The sequence below is a fragment of the Ursus americanus genome, chromosome 9 (assembly GCF_024610735.1).
Source record: "Ursus americanus isolate L20-20 chromosome 9, mUrsAme1.1.p, whole genome shotgun sequence".
Taxonomy (NCBI): domain Eukaryota; kingdom Metazoa; phylum Chordata; class Mammalia; order Carnivora; family Ursidae; genus Ursus; species Ursus americanus.
The window spans coordinates 1,162,895-1,185,404 of record NC_142135.1 but is presented as its reverse complement, the minus strand read 5'-3'; the positions used below and the strand labels follow the sequence as shown (position 1 = coordinate 1,185,404).

General features: G+C 61.4%; 1 protein-coding gene across 3 annotated transcripts in view; it reads right to left on the bottom strand.

Annotated features, from left to right (window-relative positions):
• Window positions 1–22,510, bottom strand: part of ZC3H3 (zinc finger CCCH-type containing 3) — an 88,860-nt gene that overhangs the window by 41,325 nt on the left and 25,025 nt on the right. For all 3 annotated transcript variants that reach the window (XM_045777209.2, XM_087864535.1, XM_087864536.1), the window contains exon 4: window positions 12,262–12,415. In XM_045777209.2, the coding sequence (XP_045633165.2) occupies window positions 12,262–12,415 (154 nt within the window). The remainder of the gene's footprint in view (window positions 1–12,261; window positions 12,416–22,510) is intronic.

The window sequence follows — 22,510 nt, the reverse complement described above, 5'->3', positions numbered from 1 at the left end:
AAGCTGCCTGGCAGGCCTCTGCCACTCAAGCCAACTCCCAAAGGGCAGAGAAGCCATCTGTATGTCATATGGATCAAGACATGGCACCAGAGCAGGCGAGACAGGCTGGCTCAGGCGAGGGGGAGCAAGCCAGCCAGCACGGCCGTCCAGGGGCATATGGCCCAGGGCCTGCGCACGTCAGGAATGGGAGGTGGTCGGGGAGAGTCAGGCCCATCAGGGCTGGTACAGCAACGGGGAGGCAGGAAGGATGCCAGAGGGGCTGGAACCCGCCTCACAGCCACCGCAAAGTCCGTGTGCAAAACAGAGATCCAACAGCCCAGGGTACCCACTTGTCCTGGCTTCCTGGCAAAGGAGGGAATCCTGTTCCTGGAACCCACGGCATGCCCACAGTGCCAGGATGCCGTGCCCCACATCAAAAGACAAAGAGCACGAGGCAATGGGAGCAAGACAGGGGGACACACACGTCCGTGGAGAAACAGGGACAAAGAGAGCAGCAATGGGAAGGACACAGACAGTGGAGGCAGTGACAGAGGAAGAGCAGACAATAAACAGAGCAGCCAGAAGCTAGCAGGTCAGAGACACAGCCACAGACATGAGGCTGGCAGGGCCAGAGACCTTCCCAGAAGGGATTCATGGCACAGCACACTGGACTTCCCAGGCCTTCCCACTTGTGGCTCTGACCCCACGAGGGTCTCCTACCTAGCAGCATTACCTCTGGGACAGAGATACCAGGGACCAGCTCCCCATGGGCCCAGAGAGGGAGGTGACCAGCCCAACATGATGGGCAGATCCCAGCCTGAGACGGAGCAAAGAAGGGGAGGAGGCTCTAATGTCTGCCCCCTCCCTTCCCACGAGGGCCTCAGCATCAGGCCTGTCCTGGGGCCCCTCCCATCCCATGCCATTCACAGACAGAGCCTGGCTGCCACCTCTGACACCGTCTCACCACAAATACTCTGGCTACAATGCCCGTTACCCCAGGCCAGATGCCAGCAGTCCCCATAGCCAGGGAGGAAGCAGTGACACAAACACCATATGGGCAGGGGGCAGGGGGGCAACTGTCACAGGGGCCATGTGATCAATAAGGAGGATGGGCCAGAGGCTCAGACTGACAGGGAGATGGCAGTTCAGCCCCATCCTGGCCCCCCATCCCAGACACCTGTACCCCCCCATGCCAACATCCTCCAACTGAGGCCAGTGCCCATGTGTGGGAGCGCCAAGGAGGAAGCAGCTGGGAGTGTGGCTGCGGTGCACCCCTGCCCGGGAGCACAGGGGCTACGTGGCACTCTGGTGGCCCAGCCAAGCGCAGCCTCCCCTGGAGGCCCCGCACCCCCACTCCTGACCCTCTCACTATCCTCCATCATTTCATGGGGCCGTCCTAGAGGTGTCCACACAGGTGGGGACAGGGACCAAATGTGTGAACAGACCCTGGACCCAGAGGGACCAGCTGGACTGTTGCTGGGGTCCTGAGGGCCTGATGCCAGAGGGGGCTTCCATGTGCCACCCGACACTGGGCAGGTGTTTGACCATGAGCGCAGATGGCAGGAAGGCAGCAGGGCCCATCTCAGCCTGTGTTCCAGCCAGACCCCCCACCCAGGGACCCTCTCCTCACTCCTCAGGGTCTGCATCCCAGGCCCAGCTCTGCTAGCGAGGGGCTGGGCACTAGCATCACCTGGAAAAGGCCCACCTCTTCTGGATGAGGTTCCAGAGGGAGATCAGGTGTCTCTGACAGTGTTCATCGGGGCCGACGGGGCCGTGGCAAGGTTGGTCCCCCTCCCTTACCTTCCATCGAGGGGGTGAGGGGTCAAGGCCCACGTCCCCACCCAAGCCCCGCTCCTCCCCACACTCCCCTCCCCACCAAGGAGCTCAGGCAGGTGCTCCGACCTCAGGAGGACATGCTCAGCCCTGCTGCCACGGGGCTGCTGACAGCTGAAAGGCCCGCTTGCTTCAAACAGACACAGAAATAAATAAATAAGGCAGGCGTGCTTTGAACTGACTTCCAAATTAAGAGTTGCATCCTTGCTGTCAGGCCCCCGCCAGCAGTTTCTGTGGCGCCTCCCGAGCAGAAACGCACCTCAGCCCATTTATTAGAATGATGAAGGCAAAGGGACCTACAATTGCACTCCTTTCTTAATGAGCAGCCGAAGGGATCGGTAAGCATAATTTCAGAGGCCAGTAATATTTTATATAATCGCCGAGTGGTTTAAATTGAAAACCCCCAACTGAATCAATATTTACTGCATTGAAACGAAATGAATAGTAATAAGTCACTAAGCTCCCTGTCCTGTTTCATAAAATAAAAAATTATAAAAATGAGCAGAGGCGCAGGGAGGCCATCACATTAACTTTTACAGCACTTGGGGAGCCGTAACCGCCTGTTCTCATAAAATAAAATTCTAAAAAACCTGCCGGAGGAGACCTGCTTCAGCATTACATGGGGAAGCAGGTGGGGCCCGGGGGTCACCCCCACGGGCTCTCCCCCAGAACCCTGCCTGGGTGGGGCCCATCAGCATGGAGGCCCAGAGGAGCTTCACCTCCAAGTTGGCGACCACCCTCTCTGTCACCCCCAGGCCCACTTCCTGCTCTCATTTCTTGACCCAGCAAGGGGACAGGACAGGCAGTAGCCGATGGGTGTCCCCCATGGGTGGAGGAAAGGCTGTTCTCTAACCAGGCCAGGGCCAGGGGCCAGCAAGGGACGTATGTGAGTGAAGGTGGAGGAGGGGTCCAGCAAATGTGCCCTGTCAGAAAGCACAAAGCAGGAGCCCATGCTGCCCTGCACAGGACCACAGAGGCCTAGAAAGGCCAGGCTTTCCCCCGGGGAGCTCCAGGTCCCCCAGGGACACCACAGCCTACAGGGTTCCTGGGGGCACTTCTGGGATGGGGGCAGAGCAGTGCTGACAGAGACCAGAGCCAGGATAGAGTCCCCCAGGGAGGGGGGGTGTCCTAAACTCTGCGCTCTGCACAAGGGGCTGAGACTGGCAGTCGGCAGTCACGGCCAGTCGGGGAAACGTAGATTAAACCACGACGAGATGCCACCACACGGAAAACAGGAAAATTGGAAAGACCCTAACATCAAGCGCCATAATGGGGACAGAAAGGGCACCCCCGCTCTGGGAAGAAGTCAGACACGCACCTTCTCGTGTCCCCGCAGCCCCCCTCCTGGGCGCACACCGGGGTGAGGACACTGGCCTCCACAGGGCCGGGTGGGAACAGTCAGCAGCCTTCACCCACGGTTCTCCAGAGCGGGACTAACCCGCACGCCCACCGACAGGAGAGCCAGTAAACGAGTGCGGGACAGACCCCAGAGGACACTCGGCAGTAAAAGGTGAAGTGCCGGTGCACAAGGGCGTGCGGGAGCCACGGGGCCGAGCCGCACGGGAGAGGCAGGCAGCCAAGGCACACGAGGGGCGCGCTGCTCCGGGTCACGCCCTGCGGACCCGTGGGGCAGGCTGTCAGACAGGCACCCTGGGTGTGGGCCGGTGACGGGGACAGCGCGAGAGCGCTCTGCGCGGCCGAACGTCCTGAGCACGACGGCGGGCCAAGCCACACAGGTGCATGCACTTGTCAAAACTCAAAGAGCCAGCGTACGTTTGGATTCATCCATCTCATCGGGTCTAAATTTTACCTAAAAAAGAACTGTAAACACACGTGGAGCTCTAGTGACTGCAGAGACTGAGGATGAGGGACCATGTGTCACCGGTCGGTCGGGAAGAGTCCCAAGTACGCCCCAGGGGAAGCAGAAGGGAGCAGCGGCGCTGAGCTAGAACCGGCGGTATGGGCAGGCATTCCAGGGCTCCAACCCAGAGAGAGCTGTGTGCGTGGACGCAAAGACTCAGACTCAAGAGAGGCTGGAAGCAGAGATGCACAGCCCCCGTTGGGACTCGCCTTCCACGCACCCCTGTCACCCCAGGGCCATGAGAACCTCAGCGGTGGGGGACTGAGAGCTGCCGAGAGCCACTGCACTACCGGGAGCCAGGCTCTGCAGACAGGTGGCTGGCTCCGAGCTGGGGGAGAGGGAAAATTCCAGAAGCCACAAGGGAGCCACGTGGAAAGGACCCGGGCTGCTCAAAGGGGGCCCCCAGGCCGTGTGGCACAAACGGAAGGTCAAAGTGAACCGCGATGAAAACAGATTATAGCCTACCAGATAAAGGAAGAATCTAGAGTCCGCACTGTTAGAAATAAATAAACGAATGTACAAAGCAATGGGGGATAAGGGACAGTGGTTCCCAGCAGGACACCCTCCAGCCAATACAAAAGGAGAAAGGGTCAGAAATCATGAAGGGGGGGGCGCCTGGGTGGCACAGTGGTTAAGCCTTCGGCTCAGGGCGTGATCCCGGCATTATGGGATCGAGCCCCACATCAGGCTCCTCCGCTATGAGCCTGCTTCTTCCTCTCCCACTCCCCCTGCTTGTGTTCCCTCTCTCGCTGGCTGTCTCTATCTCTGTCAAATAAATAAATAAAATCTTTAAAAAAAAAAAAAAGAAAAGAAATCATGAAGGGTCTAGAAGGCGTGGGCGAGGCCCAGTAAAGAAGGCGGTGCTCTGCACAGGGTCGACAGGCCTCTCCACAACCACCTGGAGTGAGCAGCCCGGGCCGTCAGCCAGGTGCTCGGGCTCACACCACCACCAGGCAGCCAGACGCCAGGGTCCCCAGGCCGCAGGAAGGGGCCGCCCAGCACTTCCACGGCGTTCCTGCTGAAATGGTGAATCGGAGTCTCCACACACACGGAGGCCTCCAAGCCCAGGGGCGGCTGTATGAAGCACCTGGCCCCCGTTCTCCAAATCATCAGGGTCACGAAAGATGGAGCAAGGCTGAGGGCCGTTTCCAGACTCCATGACTCTGAAAAAACGCAACCCCCAAATGCCGTGGGAGTGCACAGCCAGCTCCACTGCCAGGCAGCACTCCCTACTCTGGGGACCACACTCCAGGGGCCGGTAAAGGGGCATCATGTCTCCAATTTCCACACAAACGATCATATACAAAGGGAGAGGGAAAATGATACAGCAGATGGGACAAAGTATAAGTAGTCAGCGAACTTGGGTGAGGAATACAATTTTTGCAACTCTTCCCTACATACAAAAGTATATCGAAACGAAGTTACCAAGAAAAACTAAACGAAGTTACCAAGAAAAACTAAACGGAAGAAACTAACCCAGCCACCAGCCACAGAGCCCATGTGCCTCAGGCAAGGCGCAGCTGAGCCACAGCGTCTGCCAGGCTGGCCAGAGACAGACCTGCTTTGCCTCTGCTCAGGCTTCATGCTGTGCGTGCCATTTCCTCCACCAAGGGGAGACCCCCCCCCCCCCCCCGCCGCTGCCCAGGCCTGGCCACCTCCCATCCATTACAGCCAGGCCTGGGCGAGATGCACACCTCCCAGGCCTGCTAGACGTCTCAGCACTCTGGCTCCGGGACAGTTCTGCGACTGCCCACTCAGGGTCTGTCCCCTCCTGGGCCACAGCTTCCAGACAGGCAGGGCCCTGACCTGGGCAGCCTCCAAAGACCTCAGATTGTGGCCAGAGAAGGAGCTGCCTGAGCCACCGGCCTGGGGGCCTTCCCCATCCTGCAAGGGACTGGCCTGTACTTCAACACCCAGGAACCAGGGAGAGAGACCGCTCAGGTACCACCCGGTTCAGAGCCAGGCCTCAAACCACCCCTAGTTCCAGCCTGGGTCGAGGCCCATCTCCCACAGCACGCAGGGCCTAGAAGCCCATCGGTGTGGTCAGGAACCCCTGATCACTGTGTAATCAGAGCTCCTGACCTGGACGTCAACAAGCCACCCGTGTGGCCCACACCAGGTGGGTGGCTCTCACCTCACTCTCCCTACTGCCCTCTGAGGGGACTGCGGACACAGAGGTGAGCAACAGGGGCCAGGAGGGCTGGTGTGGTGCAGGTCACCCTGCCAGGCTCAGCCCTAGGTGCCCCCCTCGGACCCTGGAGCAGCTCCCCACCTCACACAGGCCTGGCCATCTCCATCAGTACTAGGAACCCCAGATGTGGATGGTGATGCCCCCACCCTATCCTCCCTGGCTGGAGAGGGTCAGGGGCCTGTGGGCTCTCCAGTCACCGTCAAGCAGAAAAGTGGGCAGCAGCCCCTGCCCAGGGCCCACAGGACAGGCCATTCCTGGGGGTCACACACATGTAGCCCAGATAGCCACACGCAGGCACATACCCACACCTCAGTCCAGCAAGGAAGGGCCCGTGTGGGGCAGAGAGCAGTCCCTGCAGCACACAGCGGGGGCTCCTCCCGAGCTGCTCTTACCCTTTGGAAAAAGCGCTCTCCCTTCCACGGGCGTACCCAGCAGGGCAGAGCCCCAGAAGCACCCAGGCCAGGCCTTCCCTGCATCTGACAGAAAATCAGGACAGCCCCGACGGCCCGCTGCACAGAGCAGGCCAGGCCTGGAGTGTGCATCCCACACCCATGCCCCAGCTGGCTCCCATGTGAAAGCAGCCGGACAGCTCTCTTCACCTGAAGTGGACAGTTTTGTTTGTAACAGAACCCATTCAAAATCCTGCTGCATTGGCCACAGTCACTCAGCACATTCATGGACAGTGGGAGCCGTGCCTGGCCTGGAACCCTTCTCAAGCTGTTGGGACAGAGGCTGCCCTCACGGGGCAGCTGGGGGCATGGGGGTAGGTGGAGCCGGGCACGGTGAATGGCTTCCCAGGCTCCATGTCAGAGGGAAGGCAGGGGGCAGGCGGGCACCTCCAGGAACATGCCAGCCAGGTCAAGATCAAGGTTGGCCACAGCACATGCCCTGGGCCCGAACACAGTGGTCACAGCCTGGGAAGGGGGTTTGCCAGGCAAGGGCTGTAGCCCCCCTGATGCATCCCCACACCCCTGCCAGCCCAGCAGCAGGGCTCCAGGTCCCAACTTCAATACCACCCTCCAGGCAGCCTCTGCCTTCTGAGCAACACATTCTGGGCTCCCTCCCCAGGCCCCCAAGAAAGGCCCTCGCAGCATGCCCCACACTGACCACAGCTGTCCCACCCCTAGAGTGGCCTTCTCTGGGTGTCCTGAGCTCCCGTCCACCCTTCCTAGCACTGAGCACCTCGTGGAGGTACCTGCTTCACTTATCTGCTTGCCTCCTTCCGGGAGGGGAGTACTCTGGGCAAAGTGGACCCCTGGCACAGGATGGTGTCACCCCTCTATCTGTGGGGAGCCCCGCTCCCTAGCACCAGGCTCTCTACTAGCCCCATCACAGGTCCTGGCCTGGGCTGAGCAGGAGGGGCCCATGAGCACATCACCAAGCAGGGCCCTCGCCAGACACAGAGCAGGGCCTGGGGTGTGGCCGTGACATGGAGGGGGCAGCCCCCTCACGTGAGGGCTCACGCAGAGCTCCTCTTACTGCCACAGCCTTTGGGACAGGTCAGGAGGCTGCGGGAGCCCCAGTTCCACTGGCCTGGTCAGGGAAGGTCTGGGGATGAGCAGACACTCCCTGAACGGATCAAATGTTGTGCCCCCCATATTCCTCTGTTGAAACCCTAACCCCAATGGGATGGTGTCTGGAGGTGGGCCTTTGGGAAGGGCTCAGGGTTGGACAGTCACAAAGATGGGGTCCACACGATGGGACTGGTGCCCTTACAAAAAGAGAAAAGACACCGGAGCGCTGTCTCTGCAGCGCGAGGGCGCGGTGAGAAAGCAGCTCTGCGCAGCCCAGACAGGAGCCCGCTGCGCCGGCACCCTGACCTCAGACGCCCGGCCTGCAGAACGAAGAGGATACTCGTCTGTTGCTTAAGCGCGCCTCGCTTGAGGGCTGTGCCCGAAAGCCCGGTCTCGGGGCAGGCGGATGGCAGAGCGGGGCTGCGGCTGGTTCACGACACCCCAGGGGTGGGCGTGAGGGGAGCACGGGAGACCCCACAGCCGCACCCAAAGGGATGCTGCCCATCCTCAGGCTGAACTCCTCTTTAATGAGACATCACTTCGGAAAAGCACTTCGGAGCCTTCAAAATCGCAGCCCAAACCTCGCGAAAGCACCCGGAGATGACTCCAGGTTTACCGCACAGACCCGAGCACACACTACAATAAAGTAAGGCGGCCCCGCACGCTGCAGCCCCTGCAACGGCACCGTTCGTAGCTCCTGAAGCGCGGCGGCTCCCGTCACTCCGCGGCTCGCAGCCAATGAATTTGGAAAGAGAAAACAAGTGACGGGCAGTTTAGGGATGTAAGTCACATTTCAGCTTCAGTTCAGATTAATGACCTTGCTGGAAGCCGCCACCGAGGGCACAGGCAGATCCACAAATCTGAGAACAAAAATGTTAAATCCTAGCTCAGCACAAGCCTCAGCCCTCCAGGGCGCCCACGGGACCCTCTGCCGCCCCCCAGGCACCCCACACCCCGGGGCCAGTTCTGGGTACCAGTGGCACAAGGCCCTAGGGGCCCGGCCCGGCCTCCTGTGGGCCCCGAACCGATGTGGCCTGCAGCCTCTGGGGCCATCAGCCGCTGCCCCTGAGATCAGGCGGCCCGAGGCCAGAAGCCTGCCAGCCAGGGGGTAGCAGTTGGCACCACGGACACAGCCTCCCCCCATGCAGTTAAGAGTCCTTGCCAGGGGGCGCCTGGGTGGCACAGCGGTTAAGCGTCTGCCTTCGGCTCAGGGCGTGATCCCAGCGTTATGGGATCGAGCTCCACATCAGGCTCCTCCGCTATGAGCCTGCTTCTTCCTCTCCCACTCCCCCTGCTTGTGTTCCCCCTCTCACTGGCTGTCTTTATCTCTGTCAGATAAATAAATAAAATCTTAAAAAAAAAAAAAAGAGTCCTTGCCCGGAGGGGCCTGCTTTTCCTCAACCCCACTGGCAGAGAGGGGGTCATGGATCCCAGTCCCATCCTCCAGGGACAAAGGTGGCAGTGACCCTGCTGCCTCCACAGTCATTCTCATGCCAGGCCCCTTGCGGCACAGGATCAAGTGTGGCAATCCCCCCACCACAATGAGGGGTGTCATCCCTCGGGACAGGGAGGGCAGGCACTAGCCAAGGCCGCTGGCCATCAGCAGCAGGGCGGTGCTGAGCCAGGCTCTGAGCTGGCCCCACTCCGGATGCCTGGAGACTCCAAGGCTGAGAGCCCTGTGCCCTGGCCTTCCTGCTTGCCCAGGGTCACACAGCATGTGCTACTCACTGGCACTCCGCAGACTCCCCCAGGAAGGCAGTGTTTCCACGCACACACAGCCTCCTCCCTGCAGTGAGTGTCTGCAGGAGGGTGAGATCTGGGGCCACCCCATGCCAACACTGGCGCTCTTGGCCATCGGGTCACCTGCCTTATTTCCCACCTGTGTTTACCAGCCCCCAACACCGCTGACTGAAACTTCTAGGACTGTTGGGGCCTGTCTGCCACACCCCCCAGGGGTGTTCCCCTCTGAGCTGGGTACAGTTCAGGAGGCCCAAGGAGGGCTCACGGTCCCTGCGCTCAGGCCAGCTACCTGGCAAGAAGCCTGGCTTGCTCACCACTGCAGCCCTGATCCATGCTGGCCTGGGCCCAGGCACCAGCCCAACCCTCCTTCTGCCCAGGGAAAAGTTGAAGACCCTGCAGATGCACAGGGCAGAGGTCAAGGCCACAGCCAAGGCCAGTTGGCCAGAGCCTCCCTGGGACCCACTGACCACACATAGGCAGCCCCCAGCTCTGAGGGAGCTGAAGGAAGCAGGTGGGTGGGCAGCAGACTGACCGCCGGCCCTGGAGACAGGCTCTTTCTGCTGCCTTGACGAGCCAAACCCAAGTGCAGGCAGCCGACAGCGAGGCCAGGCAGCTGGCGGACGGCCACTCTGCTGAGGAGGTAGCCCCCCAGGGTCTAGGTGACCTTGGGCGAAGGAAGCCCAGCCCCCGGCAGACACATTTCCTAGGACCTGAGCCAGTCAGCCCTCAGCACCCACCACACCCTAGCCTGCAGGCCCACCAAGTCCAGGGGCCTGGCCCCCCAAGTATTAGGGCTCTGTGCCTGGGGTAAAATGGTCAGGGCAGACGGAGACCCCACTGAGCAAAGCCTCCACACACGGCTCAGCGAGTATGCAGCCATCCTGAGGGTGGGCTCAGCCACGCCTGCATGCACAGTGAGAGCTCTAAGGCCTATGGCACCCAGGGGCCTGGCCTGAGCCTGCAGCCACCAAGCACAAGCCAGGGCTATGGGACCTGAGCCATCTGGCACCCAGCACGGCCTGGGAGAGGGCTGCACAGAGCCACCCAGGGCAACTCCCTAACTACTCCCACCCACCAGACCCCCAGGTGGGCCTCTGCAGGGCACCCGGACAGCCATGGCCCTCACGGCAAGGCAGCTGGCCCAGTGCCGTCTTCGCCGGGATGAGGAGCCTGTGGGCAACAGTGGTCATGCGGGGCTGGCAGCTGGGTCTGGGCCTGTCCATTCTCAGTCCATCCTCGGCCTGGCCTAGAGCATCCACAGACCCAGGCTGGCCTCCCCTCACAGCCCACCCCACCTACCTGACCCAGGGTCAGAGCTCACATACCCACCCACAAGGCTCTCTCAGTCCCCACCTGCTCCTCAACTCCCACACTGAGGCGAAGGCATATTCCCCGTCCTGCCGCTGACTGGGCTGTTCTCCCCCAGTGGGCCTGACATTCTGGCTGGTTACCAAGTGGCTACTGCTTAGGGAGCTCACCCAGCCCCCCCCCCCAGTAGCCCTCGCCCCACAGGGCCTGGTTCCTGTCTCTGCTCGATGACCCCCCAGGGCCCAGCAAGCTCAGCACTGGCCTCGCTGAACCCAAACCCAGGGCTTCCTTGGCACTTGAGACAAAAGCTACCCCCAGCCCCCAGCCACACCCCCAGGAGAGGTGGGGCCTTGCCGGGGCTGGATGTGGGGCCCAAATGCAGACTGCAGGAGGGGAGGCAGGAGCAAGAATCAATAAATCTGAACCTCATTCACGATGATCTGGGGCTCTTATTAAGTAAATTAATTTAAGTTAATTTAGCTCGATCATGACTCCCGATCACAGTGATTTAGTGAGGGGGAAATTGCATTAGGAAAGGCCATGCTCACTAGATAGGAGAACGGAAGAAAATTAGACCCACTTAGCACTGTGAATTAATATGGAAATAGCAGGTGTAAATTTAACCTTATCGAGAGAGTGAAAATTATCTTCATAAATTTGTAGAAATAGCCCCCAAGATACTTATAAATCTATTTAAAACAAAAATATTACAAAAAGTGCAGTAAAATTAATTTAAAATATACTTCCAGCTATTGCCTCCAGAAAAATCGGCCGCAGGGCCACGTTTAGTGCAGCCCCGTGGTAAGGGAGGAGGGCAGTGGGTGCTGCTGCCTGCCTGGGGGGCTGGGCGCCCAGTGCACGTGCCATTGGCCGGCGGGCGGCACCACCTTTCACAGCCCCTGAGCCCGGCCGCCACTGTCGGTGGGGGGGCTCATGGTGGGCTAGCAGGACGGCCTCTGCCCAGGACTAGAGGTGGTCCAGGCCCTTGGAACACAACGATCCCTGGCCCCACAGCCTCTGGACAGAAGTTATATGCCCTAGAGTGCCCACTGCAGCCAGGCGAAGGCCTACGCTGGAAGAAGGAGCTCCCACACTGCTCCCCCAGGAAGCAGGCTCCCAGGGGGTGGCAACAGGACAGAGGGAGGGGGTCTGCCACTGCCTGGTTCCCACCCACCAGCCAGAGCAGTCACCCCTTCCCCCACCCCATCAAAGGAAGGGGCCACACCCCCCACACCGGGTCTCCTGAGGCCCTGAGGCTGAGCAGGCTCATGAGAGGGGCCCCCAACTTCAGTCCCCTAATGCTGCTGCCCCAAATAGCCCTCCCACTTCTGGGCCCAGGGCACCCAGAAAAGAACCCCTTCTTTTTGCCCCCACCCTGCATGCTGTCAGCCAGAAGCAGCCTGGAGTAAGGCTGCAGAGCTGGGAGTGTAGGCGGGACCTGCGTGGGGGTGGCACGGAGAGGGCCACAGCCTCATCTCCCTCCCTGAACAATCAGTATGTCACTGCTTCCAAAGGGCTGCTCAGAGCCCAGACTCTAACCAGAAGTTTCTCCGTGAAGGATGCCCGGGCGCAGCTCCCGTCGTGGCCTCAGTGGTCTGGACGGTGGCTGCCCCCTCGGCCGTCTCCTGCCAGCTAACAGTTTCCTGACAACGGCGGGGGGCGCATGTGTCTGTGCACACGGCCCACACAGGCTGGCTGTATGTCTGGTGCAGAGACTGCGGAACAGAAAAATGAGCCTGTTCCTCAGCCACCAAACTGGACCCAGCACTTCCATGTGGCAAGCTCAGCCCGCACCAAGCCCTGGGCCCGTGGCAGCCTGGACGGTGACCTCCTACCTGGACAGGGAGAGCCGCCGTGCCCGCCAGGAGGGCAGGGATAGGGGAAACTGGGGGGCGCTGAGAGGAGGTACTGGGGTCTTCTTGACGATGCGGTAGCGGGTCTTGATCACTTTGCTGGTGGAAGGGGTCCGCAGGGTGTGCAGACTGGATGCTGCAGAGAAAACCCACACAGAGGTGGTCAGTGGAGGTCAGCAGGGCCTCCTCTCGCCTCCCCCAGGCCTTCCCCCCGCAGTGCACACACATCCCCAGGGCTGCAGGAGAGCTGGGCCCGGGCCTGGAGTCCTGAGACGTGGGGCACCAGGGACACGCAGGGCACTGGGGACGCACAGTGACTGAGGCAGGGAAAGCAGCAGCCAAGCCACCCCAGGCCAGCCGACGAGAGCAGCACCACGGGCTGGCGCCCCTCTGCAGGCAGCATCAAAGCCCCCAGACTCGGGGCTGGCCCCAGTCCCCAGAGCTTCCCGTGAGCAGCGAGGAGGGGACCTCAGGAGGGTCCGGGAGGCCAGGGGTGCAGAGTGCTCACCTCCCTCTCCGGACAACCCCCCAACATGCTCACACAGATTTATGTATTTAATCACCACTGTTTTCATAACATCTTGCGGGGTGATGAATGCCACAGCTTTTATTCTTGCTGAATGTTTCATGCAATTAACAGGGATCTGTTTTGCCCGAGTTCCCTTCCACTTGATAGCCGGCAATTTCTCCACAGCTTCGAGGAATGTACCTAATTGCCCGGCTCTCATAATATACAGCTCTAACTGCCCAGATAATTAAAGCAAACGCAGTGCAGGACGCAGGCGCTGAAGCCTCTCATGACGCACCCACGGCCAGCAGCCTCTCCGGAAGCTCCCCTCTCGGATGGGCGCTGGACCCAGGCTCCCTGCGGGCTCCTCCATCCAACCTGCCTGCACAGCACCCAGGAGCTCTGCTCGGAAGGGAGGCTGCCAGCAGGACCCCAGCAGTGGGTGGTTTCCCAGGGCTCCCACCCACAGAGACACCCACACGAGGAACTGACCCAGACACCCACCAGGCGGCCAGGCCGTGGGCGGGGGGTGCATCACATGAGGCCACCAGGAAAACACACGTGGTTTCGCTGCCCAAGCATCAGCACCAGGGTGGGCCCGTGACCCTTTGGATGAAGTGTGCCCGGGGTCCAGGATGGCCCAGGAGAGGGAGCGGGGCAGGCACACGGCGGACCCAAACCCACAGACCCCCCTGCTAACTGCCCAGTGCCAGCCACTCCACCCCTCTGACAGCACGGGCCAGGGCTCCGTGACCTCTACCTGCTCCCCTGAGCCCCAAGGATGCACCCTTCCAGCACCTACAAATCCCGACCCGGACTGGGAACCTCCCCGTTACCTGCCAACAAGGAGCTATTATGGATCTACAGACAGCATCTAAAAATCATCTTCCGGAGCCCTGGACCCAACAGACTTCTCGCCCACAGCCGGACCCCCAAATTAGCACCTTGGCCCACAGAGCTCTCTAAGCTTGCCCAACCTGCCAGAGCCCACTGTACCTAGGGGACACCTAGCCGGGGGCAAGCAGGACCAGCCGACCCTGTAGGCACCACTGCACCCACACAGCCAGTAGCTGGCTGGTAACTGGCACCGTGCCTCCTGGTCCAGATGTCAGACGAGCCCCTCCCTTCAGGTGTCCTCCCACACTCTGCCGGGGCTCCCATCCACCCACATGGTAAGACCAGGACACAGCGTGGTTCAGAGTCCTCCGGAGTGCCCCCAGACCAGAGGGTCTACCCCTGCTGCCAGACCAAGGAGGATGTGGAAGCCCATTGCACCTGTCAGGGGGTGGACATGGGGCTTCAAGGCCCACAGAGTGCTAGGAACAGGGCAGAGCTCTGGTCCCCAGACTGGAAGCAGAGACCCATAGCAGCTGCCCACCAAAGGGAGCCACGACACATGCAGCTGAGGCCGGGCCAGACAGCCCAGCAACAGGACAGGCCCCCCTCCCCCACGTATCTCTGTCTCTCTCTCTCTGTCTCCCCTTCATTCTCCCTCTCTCCAAAACAGCAGCTCCGGGGGGGGTCAGGGAGCACGAAGAAGCTCAGCAAAAGCAAATGGCAACATGTCATCACCAGGGACACCTGGTCCTACTGAGCGGCCAAAGTGAGCAGATCTTTAGCTCCGGGCACCCCACATGCACTTGGGACACAGGGGAGAGCCTAGCATACAGTGGGCGGCAGTAAATAAATGTTTGCTGAATTGAATTCTCAAGGTCTTACAAGCAAGGATAGACCAAAGAAAATCAATAACAGCTTGTTCCCAACTAAGAGACTTCCTTTAAGTCACCCAAGCCCCAAGCTAACCTCACGGCCTTCCTGCTCCTGCAGCTCTTGCTTGCATCTGGACAGCACACCTGCCTGTAGCCCTTGACCTCGGCTCAAGGGCCTCCCAGGGCAACCACCACCTGCTGCTCCGGAATGTGTGGCGCGCCCCCCCCTGCCCCCCTGAGCCACACAGCCCTGACTCTGCACCCAGATTCCTGCCTGGGGGCACTGCTGCCTCACCACCCTCATCCCCTTCCTCCTGAGCACAGGGAACCCTGAGCCTGGCCCAACTCTGCTCCCCTCCTCCAAATGCACAACACTGCCACCTCCTCCAGGAAGCCCCCAGCCCCCATGCCCAAAGGCCTGGACTCTGCATTCAAGTTAACAGGCAGCAGTATTTATAATACATTCCTGCACAGTATAGGCCTATTGCGAAGTCAATTTTTTGCTGAACTTACTACATTTTACTTACTAGTACCCGATTACCATTTCTAGGAAAACACAAAGTAATAAAGCAGACCTCCTCTTAAAAGGCCAACTGGTGCCAGTTCCTTCACATTGCCATCCGTTAGGCCTCCACCCCCCATGGTCCCGAGAAGAGGAGGGGAGGGGAGGGCACACCAGCCCAAGCTCTGCCCCCACAGTGGCCTGCAGGCCACTCCTGGTCCCTGTCTCTCCTCCACAGGCAGCATGGACACAGGCAGTGCAAGTGCTCATGACAGTGACCCCAGGAGAGAACCGTCCAGGGCATCCCTGCCGAGCGCAGAGAGAGAGATGGGCGGTGTGCCCAACAGGCGCGGGGGTCCTGAAGTCGTGCTTGGCGCCCAGGCACCAGGAAGCTGGGGCAGGAGGGAGCGAGGGCCCTGCTCCAGCACAAAGGTAGAGTGGCCAGCACAGACAGGCCGAGAGGCACTGTCCCCGTGGTGCAGGCGCCTGGGCCATGCCCCGACCCTGTGGCTAGAAAGGCTGCCCCAGCAGCAGCCTGCCATTCCTCCCGGCTGGCGGAGGGTTTGTGTAGATAATCATGTTATTTAGATAGGATGTGGGTTTAATTCCCTTCATTACAGGCTCCCAGGGTTGTAATTTTTTTTCTCCGCATGATGTATTCCCTGTGGCACATTTCACTCAAATCAAACCCTTCGCGCCTTTATTGCCAACGAGGCCCGGGCGCCGCGTTATCAGGCCCACACACACAGCCCTCCCTGCCCTGCCGTGCAGAGGTCACTTCTAATGACTAATCGATCTCATTAGCTTTCCTAATTAAAAACTTTACTACCGCAATGGAAGACAAACTACAAAAAAACTGCTGGCATCATATTTGAGTGGGATATGAGCCCATCTATCAGCAGAGCCTGTGCGCCTGCAGTCAGCCCAGGGGCCAGCCTCCCCACATTCCCATGCTCAGGGGCCCTGCGCGGGGTGGGGGAGACGACGGTGCCACCAGGGGCCTTCCTGTGCCGCGAGCACAGATGCAACACACACGGGCAGGCCTGCTGTCAGGGAGGGAGGCCACCAAGGCCCAGAGCACCTGGGACCCGTCCGGTGGCCGAGCCCAGGCGTGTACTGTCCTCCGTGATCCAGCTGTGGAAACGGGGAGCACGCCGGCGCCTGGCCAGCCCCTCCCAAGGCCGCTGAGCACTGGGCGGACAGCAGAGAAGGGAGGGCCACGGCCCAGCCTGCCTGCAGCAATCCCCGGCCCCAGCTCGCCCAGCCCCTGCTCAGACAAGCCAGCACAGGAGACAGAGCCCATCAGAGGCCCCGGCGCTCTCTCTGTTTCAGTGCAGAGCAGGAGTTGAGGTGGAGTTCAGATTTTTATGGAACTTCAAACGGCAATAACTAGGTAGAAAATGAGTTGCTAATTTCACAATTGTTTAATGAATAAGGAGAAGATAAAGGCTCTGTGCAAAGACCTGCCTGAAGATTCGACCAGCAGGGGAGGGAGCGGCCAAAATGGGCCCAGCCAACCCAGGGCCACGTGAGTGTCCCAGGCAGTATCCGGCTGTCCATGTCCGGCTCCCTCGGGAAAGGCCTGGTGGGGAAGGGCAGGGACCAAGTGTCCCAGGTCCCACAGCTTCCTGTCCCCCACACTCTAGCAACAGGCCATAAATGGGGGTGCCGGAGCCTCCAGAAACAGGCCAACTGAGCAACAGGCTGAGGACGCCATAAGAAAGTAACAGGTCGATCCACAGCTGGGCTTCCCACCCCCTGTTCCAGAAGCCTCTCCCCTGAGCCTCCGAGGGCCAGGCAGTATGAGGAGGCAACTGGGGTGTTGCTGGTGGAGGCACAGCCCAAGGGCATGGCTGCCTCCCGCCCTTCACCCCAGCTGGAGGACGGGACCGCCGAGCAAAAAGCCAGTGACCAGTACCTGAGCACAGAATTCACCAGAATCAGCCACACAAGACACCTGTGCTGACGGAGCAGGACTGGATAGACCTGTTGACAGAGCGTCCAGTCTGCCTAGAAACCAAGCTCTGCTCCTGAAGGAGGGGCACCAGGCCAAGCCCCAGACCCCCAGCCTCTCAGGGCCACGGCAGCGTGGTGGGGGAGAGAGACCCCTCTAACCGAGGATGGGGAGGGCCTTCCACTGGTCCCAGCTCCCTGGTGCACAATTTGCTAAGACCCACCTCCCTGTGCATACTGCCTGGTCCGCTCTCCACAACGGCAACGCTGACATGTCAGCACCTCCAAACAGCCCACGCCCTTCGCTGGCTGAAGACTGTTCTAAAAGGCCGCGTCGTGGCTCAGCGTTTCAGAAGCCACATGGATTGCTCTTCTGCCACATAAACCGTCCTCCACTCCCAGTCGGCTCAGGTCACATCTGGCCTGTCCTCATGCCGTCGGCCAGGAGCGCCCCCGCCTGCCCGCAGCCCCTCATAGGGATGGGCCCAGGGCCCCGACCTGACCAGGGCAGCCTCCATACCCCAGACTTGCTCTCCCGCAGTCTGAAAGGTCCTTCTTCCACGGCAGTTTTTATGAGGTGCCAACTTTGGCCCAGCCCAGGATCTGGCCCTGGTGATCTCGACCCTGGGAGAGGGAGTTCTGGCATCAGGCAGACAAGAGGGGACAGAGCAGGCTGGGTGTCCAGCCATGGGAACCAGCCCAGTGCCCCCCTTGGCAAGGATGCAGGACAGCACCTGGCAGTGGGGCTGCTGGTGCGCCCCAGAAAGCAGGCAGGAGGCCCCTGCGAGTGCCCGGGAAGCGGGAAGCTGAAAGCTGATGGGGTGGGCCACGCTCACAGATCCCTCCTCTGCAAGGCCTCTTCCTCGGGCACTCTCCGTCAGCGCCCACAGCCTCCAGGGCGGACCCTGGCCACAATCCTGTCCTCCAGCAAGAGCAAGGCTCTCAGGTGAACCGCCGGTTCACAGCTGTGACGACGCTGGGTGGTGATCAGTGTGCAAAGAGGTGCATACCACAGGCAGGACCCACAGGAAGCACACCCAGCAGTGACATCACCAGCCTGAGAGGAGGAGGAGGGGACTGACCGGGGTCCAAAGAGAGGGGACAGCATGGCCACAGGCTCTAGGGAGGCAGCGCTCTGGCTTCTCCCGGCACAAGTGGGGAGGTGGACTGGCCAGGGCTCCTGGGAACCTGGGAAGGAGCTGGCTAGCATGGGTCTGGGCCCGCCCTGCACTGCCTCAAGGCTGGCAAAAGGCTCATACCTGCGGCCAAGGCCTCACCTTGCTCCCAGACTCTGCGCCAGCCCAGGGACAGTGACAGGGACGGACGTGGGCACAGGCCGGGCCAAGCAGGACAGGTGGGTCCAGACAGAGGGTGGGCAACAAGGAGCCCACAGAGCCTGAGCTGGGGAAGGGTCCCCAGAGAGCCAGTGGGAGGACTGAGCCCAGGCAGGCTCCTGGTACCTGGCTCAAGATGCATCACCCAGCCCTCCAGGCCCTTACCTTCCCATGTTATCTGACGGGGGGCGGGGGCAGGGGCAGGTGAGGGGCAGGTCGGCCCCGAGGCCCCTGGTCTTCTGGGCAGCAGGAGGTGCCACGTGACCATTTTCCCCCTGGCTGCAGGAAGGCCACACAGCAGACCCCAGACCGTGTGCCAGAGCAACCCTGCAGGATCCCGGTGGGGCAGGGCTGGGGCTCGGCTGGGCAGCCCCTCCCGACAACCGTGGAGTTGCACTCTTGGGAAAACGGCCACAGAAACATCAACAGAAGAGCAAGCACACATTTCTGAGAAGCCCTCAACAGGGAGTGGTGTTCTCCCATCTGAAACCCTCCCATGCATCTGAGCTGTCTGCAGAGCCTGGAGCCTGGCAGGACCGCCATGCCCACCCCGGGAGAACCAGAGAGCGAGTCAGCAGGACGTTGTCTTCCCTGGGTGGGGGAGGCTCTGCCAGCAGGAGCACAGACGCCCTGCACCTCTCGGCCGAGGGTTAGGGCCCAGAGCACCTCCCGGGAGGCGCGGCAGCCCGGGCAGCACCTCTGGGCACGGCAGGCCTGGTCCGGGTGCAGGGCTGTCCGAGTAAACGGTGAGGTGTGCCTCTCCTCTCCAGACACTGCCCATCCACCAGGGCATTCCTGATAGTGGACTTCATCTGAGCTGTCCCCTCGGTGACCCCCATGGTCCTGGAGACGGTGACACCGGAGCTGCATCTGGGGGTGAAAAGGGCCTGCAACTCCTCGGAGGGGCGGGCAAGCCTCAGAGGCTGCCAGGAAAGGCTCTGTGGATACGTGCCACTTGCAGAAGTGGCCAAAGGCCCTGCGGGGAGCAGGCTCTGGTACTCAGGGGCTAGGGAGGGGGTTCCCAGGATCGCCCTCCTACTCCCCAGCCCGCTGAGGCTCAGGCCAGTTTCTCCCCGGTCTCTGCGGAAGCTGCCGAGGGAGAGCCGGCCCGGGGGCTTACTCAGCAACTCTGCACCCCCCTCTCTGATGACAGTGCGCCACCCAGCATGGCCAGCTCTGACTGCGGCACCAGTGTGTGCGCACCATGTGTGGTCATTTCCTGCTCACGTGGCCTGGCTGCCAGCCCCCCGCAGACCCACCCGGGCTCTCATGCCACAACCTCCAGGATGGATGGGCCACGGTCCCATCTCCATGCTACTGGGAAATTAGCAGCTAGAATGGGATCCAGCCCTGGGACCTGGGGGAAAGACACCAACAGCCCGGTTTCTACTGACGCTGGTGAGGTAGGGGCACAGCCAACACCACCTGCCCCTGGCTAGGGGCGAGCAGCAGCATTCTGCCAGGACCCTGAGGGACAATCTGGCCATGTCCCCCACCCTGGGCTGGACTGCCCCTCTCCCTCCCTGTCCCCCAGCCCTACCACATGGCAAGGATTCAGCAAAGGGCCCCAGGCAGTTGTGCAGGCAGCTCAACCCCAGGAAACCCACTGGGCTCTTCCTGCAGACCGGGATGCTCAGCCTGCTCCTAGCGAGACTATGGTAGCCGCAGGCAGGACCCACCAAGCTGGGTCCCCTTCAGACAGGGATACCACTGCTGTGGAACAGGGCGGATGTGGTGCCCACAGGGCGCGGTAGGCTCTGATGACAAGAGGGAGAGTCGGGACTGTGCTTAGCTCCCGTCCGGGGAACAGCCCCTGGGACTTCCGCCTCTTCAGCCTGCTGGGCAGCCAACCCTCCAGAAGAAAGAAAACATAGCCTGTGCCCACCACAGGGCTCTCCACCCGGCCTGGGCTCACCCCGCCCCGGATTTGGGGCCAGCTCCTGAAGAAGACGTTTGCCAAGGAGGCCAGGCCAACAGAGCAGGCCCCAAGGGGAGCTCCCCAGAGGACTTGGCTGGGTGGGCAGCAGACAGGGAAGGCCTCCCGGCCCTGAGGGTCCAAGCCTTGTCCGGGGTTCCCCAGGAGACAGGTGCTGGACAGGTGACGGCAGCACCCACGCTAGCCCCACCACAGGTCTCTCTGCCCCAGAGGTGAGCTGTACAAGCACCCCCAGGGCTCACGGGCGAGGGAACCCATCCAAGAGCGCGCATGCTGAAGGGCCGGGAGCAAAGCGGTGCAGAGACCTCTTCCTGGTGGCCTGGACCTCCCAGCTGAAGGGCTTCTTCTTCGTCTCCAGGGTGGCCTCTACCCGAGGCAGCTTCCCTGTGGACGGTTCTTTCAGCCGCTGCTCTCCACCTCGCCACGGCCCGCTGTTCAAATTCTGCATGTGCTTGGGTCTCGTTCTCCTCTCCGGTCGGACGGGCTTCGCCTTCCAGCTGAGCGCTAGCTCGGCGCACTTGTGCAGCCAGCAGGACGCCTGAGTCCACACCCACACCTCACCACACCTGCGTGCAGCGCTCTCAAGTGCCGCCGGGCCCTACCAGGTGCCGTCTGGGCCTCCCGGACCCGCAGACCCAGCGGCCCCAGCACCGGAGCAGCAGCGGACCCGCGGCACTGGCCTCCCCAAGCCCCGTCCGCACGCTACTCTGTGAAGAGACAAGAAGCAGGGAGCTTCCCTCCATCTGTCATTCTGGTCAGCGTTCCCTGCCCATCCGTCTAGGCCCCTCTGCAGCCAGGCTCAGCCGTGGTGTCTGCCACCCATCCCACAAGTGCACACCCCTCCCCTGGACTCTGGGAACCTCTGCCCCCTCCCCCCCCCGCACTGCCTCAGACACGGTGGCCTAGAGAGCACCCCAGGCGCAGGCGGGCCCGCAGCAGGCTGCTCCCAGCTGCTCTTCTAACAGGCCCCGGGCAGGAACACGCGCGTGCCGGGGACACGCTCCTGCTGTGCTGCCTCCCAGCCGCCTTGCCCCGAGTCAGCCAGGGTCGCGCTCGGCCCCAGGGCGCAGCAGGGGCACGCGGGAGATTAGTACTGATGAGCACCACTTCCCACGCATGGAGCGTGAAGTCAACTGCCGGCAGGCGGCCACACAGCCAGGAGGGCGAGCGCTGGCAGGTGCCGGGGAGCCCACTGCTGCCTGTATGGAAGCCGACACAAGAGTTTCCACGAGAGGCTCAGGGTCTCCCCCCAGCTCCCAGCCCCGTTTGCTGTCCTCAGGGCAGAACCCAGGCAGGGTTGGTGGCAGCCAGCTTGGGCGGAACATCCTTGTCAGAAGTGGGGAGCCTCTATGCCCTCATCCCCTCCACACAGAACACACGATGCCCAGGGCGTGGCAGAGCTGACGGGGCGTGTCGGCCCCTCGGTGCACGGATGCAGGAAGGAGCCCAGGCCGGGGAGCCAAGGGGCCTCTGCCCAGGGTCCCTCAGGAAAGACAGAACAGAGGCTCAACTCCCACGGACACCAGCCAGGAAAACGGCTCCCGGGAGGCCCACGTCCCTCCATCCCGTGAAGACTGCCAGAAATGTGCCTTCAGACCTTCACCTGTCCTCTCACACAGGTGCCCTGTTCCCCTGGTGGTGCCTGGTGTCCATCCGTCCCTGGATGGGCCCAGCCCACGCCCCGCAGGTGCAGGGGGCATACAGGTGACAGGGCTTGGCCCTCGTGCTCCCACCCATGAGAGCACAGATGTAACATAACAAAGCCCCCGCCTTGTGAACAGCTATCCGTGTGCTTGCAGGGGCCCGTCCATTTCTCCAAATGAGGCGTGACAGCAGCCCAGGCGGAAGGCGGCGGATGCCCCGCCCCGCGCTCTCACGGCAGGAGCTGCCAGGGACGGAGCTCTAACAAGCTTCAGTAGTGGGATGACTAGAATCACAAAGTATGAATTTTTATGAGTCTAATAAATCACTCCACTTTTCCTGTGTTTGATGCTTCCCAGACCTTCGAATCCTAGAAAAGCCAGGCTGCAATGAGATGGTCAGGCCCTTGTCTTCAGCGGTGGCCACGGACAAGGAAACGGGAGGGCTGGAGACCCTCCCAGGTACCCAGAATGCCCCTGCTCTGCATCCGGAAGGCCACTGGAGGTCAGCGCTACCACAGGCTCCTTGGGAAGCTCTCCAGAAGGCTCTGCCTCCCCTCTGCTCAGAGACCAGCCCGCAGAAAGGCCCTGCCAGAATCCCTCAGGCAGGGCGTCCCAGCCAGAACCAGCATGCGGTGGCACCAGGAGG